The following is a 6,202-nucleotide window of genomic DNA, read 5'->3' on the forward strand; positions in this document are numbered from 1 at the left end:
TATTCAATTAAATTAAATTATTATTTTTAATTTAACAAGTATAGACCTCATGAGGTCTCTACTTGTTAAATTAAAAATAATAATTTAATTTAATTGAATAGTTAAAAAATAAGAGACCTCATGAGGTCTCCAATTTTATGAGAATTAGATTAAAAATTTAAAATTTTTAAATAAGTTAGGTAAAAAAAAAAATTATTCATTAAATTGACCTCACGAGGTCTCTCCTACATTAAAAAAAAATTAAAAGATATTAATTTAAATATCGACCTCATGAGGTCTCTTATTATTGACCTATTTTTGAGGTCTCCATTTTTAGGTCTCTTTTTGGTCTTTTTTAGTAGTGTTAAAATACAAACAGATATGCAATCTAGTATTAGTATAAACTAGTAAATGTTTAGAAGTTAAAACCTTGACTACTCTTTTGATTGAAATGTATTTTGTTTGTACTTTCTATTGAATATGTATATATATATTTCTACATGTTTAATTTGTTAATATAATACAACTAAGACTATTTTTTGAATGTTCAAAGTTATAATACTCTATATATTAATCGAAGTCGAACAAACTATATATGATTACTGATTTACCATACAAAATATCGAACCAATACCGAATAAAATTGATATGGTAATAATATAATAGTTTTAAAAATCGAATACCAAAATTTCAAATATCGTATCATACCTTCCCACCCTACCTCGCTATGGAATGGCAGCTAGCTGCATGAGAAGTAGTGGATAACCACTTCTAACTCTGGGGAGAGTTATCTATTTATAGCAAGTTATTGGAGTTCATAAAACATATATCTGTCCACGCAAAATGGTGACAATATTGATGAAACTTGAACCACCACTGCTTAGGCGTTCAGGGAATTACGAGCCTACCCTATGGGATTTTCAATTTATTCAATCCCTACACAATCCATATGTGGTAATAAGTACATATATTTTCTATATACTATACTATACTATTCTCTCGCCTTAAATTATTCTATAACGTATCATTCAAAAGTAAAATGTGTTGCGTAGGGAGACAAGTATATGAATCTTTTTAACGAACTGAAGAAGAATTTGATGCTAATGGTTGAGGGATCAATGGAAGAATTAGATGCTAAGTTGGAGTTGATTGATAATTTACAAAGGCTTGGAGTGAGTTACCACTTTAACGATGAAATTATGCAAATATTGAGGAGCATTAAATATTAATATAGCCCCACCAGATTCATTAAATTTTGTTGAAATTTAGTTTCTATTTTAAATTAAATTTTAAAAAATAATAAATTAGCCATTAAATATTTAAATTAACCCGTGCCAATAATTTTAAAAATCCTAAATATTTAATTCATTCACTTCATAATTAACAGAGGTTAAAATGGTAAATTCACTATGTCAATAATTGTTTTCTTAATAGGCGTGTCAATTTTAAAATGGATAAGTAATTAGAGACAAAGAAAATATCGCGTAATAGTGATGTATCTGAAAATAAGAGTATTCAAGTAATTTTTTTCCTTTAATGTTTACAAAACGTACTTCACATTTCCCTTCATGGAGACCTTTCATAAAAAAATTTCCGATTGGCCTTTGAAAATTCCAAGTCTTATCAACTTCATCTTTATTAGCTCATGATAAAGTTAATCGTGTGTACTTTTATTTTTTTCTTTACGTGCTTCTTAATAAATTATAAATAAGAAGTTTATTTTATTTAAAATATTTTTATCAATTAATACAAATAATTAATAATGGTATTTTTTAAGAAAAATATGAATAATAATAATAATAATACTTAAAAATAAAAAATATAATAAATAATTAATTAATTCTATTTTATATTTTTAGTAATTAATAAATAATTTATAAACAACTACTAATATGAAATGGGGGAGTAATAGCAAGTGCGGTGTTGGGAGTCCTCCAACAATTTACAGCTTTACTGTTTGTGAGACGACAATTTTTTATGCTTGATATATATAGAGTATATATATAATATATGATGATTGAGATTTAAAATGTGTTTGGATCGATTTGTTTAAAGCATTTATATTTAAATAACTTCTAAGAATTTTTATAATATTAATAAAATATTTTGAAATTTAAAATAAAATAACTAAATTGCAAATTGTCCTATTTTTTTCCATATTGAAATAAGAGTTGTGCAAGGAAGCGTTGAATACCTGTATTCAGTGTTGAAATAGTTGTAGAAAGCAAGTAGGACTCTATAGCATTGTGACTTTTTTTTTTTTTTTTATCAAAACTAGGTTCATTAATTTCTACTCTAACATCGAATTTGAGTCATGGAGTTACTTGAATCAATCAACAGTATTAAATGTGGTTCATCAATATTACTAATAAATACTATCTATCACCTATAGAGGCATTATTAAACGTGTATGTATATATGAGAAGCTTCGATTCTAGTACAACAATTTTCTTGTAAATAGGTGAAATTTATCTGCATCAGGTATTTATATCAAGTTAATACATGAATGTCATGTGTTTAAATTTATATTTTATTTTATTTTATTAAATCTAATAATAATGAAAATTGCATTGAATTGATGTAAACACCCATACGTGTAAATACATACACATACATGCACAAATATTTTAGTACATGTGCTATTTTTATGCTACACATTTTAGTACATGTGCTATTTTTAGGATTCTACTCCCCTCCATTACAACTTAATTTCCTCCATTTTATCATATGCATGTGTCTTATTTAAAGTTTAAGTATCAAGATTTGGATTATATTTAGACTACACATAGTACATGTATGTACTAGGTACGTAGGTAGATAGTTGATTTTTTTACCATTCAATCCCTACGAAGTTTCTCTTGATATACAAAAAAAAATTTCTTTATATTCTTTCACGTTCAACATCATAAAAAATAATTGAGCAGAATAAATAAAATGGTTTCAATATTGAGTAACATAGGGATGATGATGGTCACCTTCAAGAGACCATCATTATTTACCTCACTCCGTCGTCACTCTGCTAATAATATTATTACTAAGCACTCACATCCTATTTCCGCCACAAGGCGTTCAGGGAATTACAAGCCTACCATGTGGGATTTTCAATTTATTCAATCCCTGCACAATCCTTATGCGGTACACATACATATATTCTCTATACATTATATTCACGTCACATGTTTATTCATTTAATTTGTAAATGTGTTGCATAGGGAGACAGGTATATGAAGCGTTTAAACGAACTAAAGAAAGAAGTGAAGAAGATGATGATGACGGTTGAGGGATCACATGATGAAGAGTTAGAGAAGTTGGAGTTGATTGATAATTTAGAGAGGCTTGGAGTGAGTTACCACTTTAAAGATGAAATTACGCAAATATTGAAGAGTATACATGAACAAAAAATTACTAGTACAGATAATTCATTATACTCTACAGCCTTGAAATTTAGGCTCCTCAGACAACATAGTTTTCATATCTCTCAAGGTGCTCTGATCTGTTTTTTCTAATTACGTAATAGTTTCTTCGTTTGGTCATTTTTTTATATCTTTATATCTACTCGTTTTCCCACCTACAGATATATTGAACGATTTCAAGGATGATCAGGGTAACTTCAAGCAAAGTCTTTGTGAAGATACAAAAGGATTATTACAATTATATGAAGCTTCATTTCTCTCTACAGAATCTGAAACCTTGGAGTCCGCCAATACATTTGCAACGTCACATCTAAAGGATTATTTGCACAATTTAAAGGGTGATGATCAAGAGAATTGGAGAATGGAACTAGTGCGCCATGCCCTAGAACTTCCTTTGCATTGCAAGATATTGAGAGTTGAGACAAGATGGTACATTGACATTTATGATAAAATCCCAAATGCTAATCCTCTTCTGCTGGAGCTTGCTAAATTGGATTTCAACATTCTGCAAGCAACACATCAACAAGATTTAAAAAATCTATCAAGGTGAGTCGTAAAAAGGGTGCATGGGAGCTCCTAGGTAGAGGTAAATAATCGTATATCAAGTTATCAAAAATATACAAGTAGATACTAAGTCGAAGAAGAATACATTAAAATACTGATTGAAAATACAACATTTTAAATAATTTTTCAGCCTTTTTCCCACGAAACATTGCATCAACTTGAAGTTGAGCTTGAAAACTAGTCTGACCACTTTTCAAGTAGATCAACATTTGTTTGAGTTAAATTCTATGTCCAAACACATGACTTCAATTTACTTCTTTTGAAATATCTCCAAATTCATGTCCATCCGCTTACTGATCGAGTAACATACAAATTAAATTATAGTGATAATGTGAGCTTTTCATTATACAAAGTTAAATCTGAGAGATGGATAAGTTTACTGTATACAGTACATGTGAAGCATTATTTTTTATGTAAGTTAAGGTGGTGGAACAAGTCATGGCTTGCAGAAAAATTGCCATTTACAAGGGATAGAATTGTGGAGTCTTTATTATGGATCGCAGGCATGATGTTTGAACCTCAAAAGAACGAATACTGCCGAACAATGTTGACAAAGGTCCTTGCTATGGTTACAGTAATAGATGACATTTATGATGTTTATGGCACTCTTGATGAACTGGAAATCTTTACTGATGCTGTTCAAAGGTTAGTAGCTTCCCGCTAAAAGTCACAATAATTGATATATATATATATATGAAATATTACACCTTAACATTCAGAATGGATGTAAAAGCAATGGATCAACTTCCAGATTATATGAAAACATGTTACCTTGCACTCTTCAACACTACCACTGAAATTGTGTACGAAGTTCTCAAAGAGCAAGGGATCAACGTCATTATCTACCTTACGAAATCAGTAAAAATACTTAGCTCTATATATTCTGAAAAAATCTATTTAAATTTCTATATACTTATTTGAAACATGTTGGTTTCTATTAAATTAGTGGTCAGATTTGTGTAAATCGTACTTACGAGAAGCAAGATGGTACCACAGTGGATATAAACCAAGTCTTGAAGAATACATGGAAAATGGATGGATTACAATTGGAGCACCAGTGGTATTAGTACATACATTGTTCCTTGTCACAAATCCAATTACCAAAGAGGCCTTGGAATCCTTAACCAATTATCCTGACATTATTCGATGCTCTGCTACTATTATTCGTCTCACAGATGATTTGGGGACATCCTCGGTATGATTCCTCTGAACTCTACTTATATATATATATATACACAACACATAATGATATTCGGTTTGATATTTAAGCAAAGAGATGATCATGTTCCTAAATCTTACTTGATCAGGATGAAATGGAAAGAGGTGACGTTCCCAAGTCAATTCAATGTTACATGAATGAGAAGGGTGTTTCAGAAGAAGATGCAAGAGAACACATCAATTTGTTGATAAAGGAGACATGGAAACTGATGAACACTGCTCTTCAAAAGGAGAATTCCTTATTTTCTGAAACATTCATTGCATGTGCAGTAAATGGTGCAAGAACTAGTCACACAATTTACCAGCATGGAGATGGCTATGGGATTCAAAATTCTCACACAAAAAATCGTATTCGTCAATTATTTTTCGACCCCATTACTATTTCAATTCCATAAAATCTAATCCTACCTTTTTATGTTGAGTGTTATTCTAAAATGCTTTATATTTTGTATGTACATATTTCTTTTCAAGAAAGAACTTTTTACTGAATATCTAATATTTTCTATTCAATAAAGACTATAGGTTAGATATTTTCAGGGCAATAAAAAAAACTAGCCATAGTAATGAATTTGATAGCCAGATCTTATCATCAAGGATGCTAATAATTAATAATGACGAAATGTATCAACAACCCTTTCTTTTCTTTTTTGTTTTGTTTATCTTTCATTAATATAATAGTGCTGTTCATATATATTTTAAGCTTGACCTTTTTATGGTTCTATAGCTTGTTAAAAATCTAGATGATAGAAGAATTTTATTGCTACTTTAGTTTCTCAGTTAACCTCCAAAACAAAGAGAGAAAAAAACATACTATATATATCACAATACGAAGAGCAATTTTACTACCTAACTTTTCCTCTTCCTTTGACGATCATCATCTGATTCATAAATATTATAAGCTTTTTGCAATTGCGCTCAACCACATAAACCTTATCCTTCTGTCTTGTGTCACTTGGAATAATCAAATCGTAGAATTATCAAACATAAAAAAGTAAGATTAGAAATTCTCATATTTACTAATTATGAAT

The 6,202-nt window shown here is 29.4% G+C and overlaps 1 protein-coding gene across 1 annotated transcript; it reads left to right on the forward strand.

The window, feature by feature from the left end:
* Positions 1 to 2,876: 2,876 nt before the first annotated feature.
* On the forward strand, positions 2,877 to 5,663 carry LOC107012948 ((-)-camphene/tricyclene synthase, chloroplastic-like). Its single transcript, XM_015212927.2, has 7 exons — positions 2,877 to 3,114; positions 3,192 to 3,462; positions 3,554 to 3,938; positions 4,380 to 4,601; positions 4,676 to 4,814; positions 4,903 to 5,151; positions 5,264 to 5,663. The coding sequence occupies exons 1-7, from the start codon at positions 2,914 to 2,916 to the stop codon at positions 5,567 to 5,569; spliced, it is 1,773 nt and encodes a 590-aa protein (XP_015068413.1). The 5' UTR covers positions 2,877 to 2,913; the 3' UTR covers positions 5,570 to 5,663.
* The last annotated feature ends 539 nt before the right edge of the window (positions 5,664 to 6,202 follow it).

The sequence above is a fragment of the Solanum pennellii genome, chromosome 1, assembly GCF_001406875.1.
Source record: "Solanum pennellii chromosome 1, SPENNV200".
Classification (NCBI taxonomy): domain Eukaryota; kingdom Viridiplantae; phylum Streptophyta; class Magnoliopsida; order Solanales; family Solanaceae; genus Solanum; species Solanum pennellii.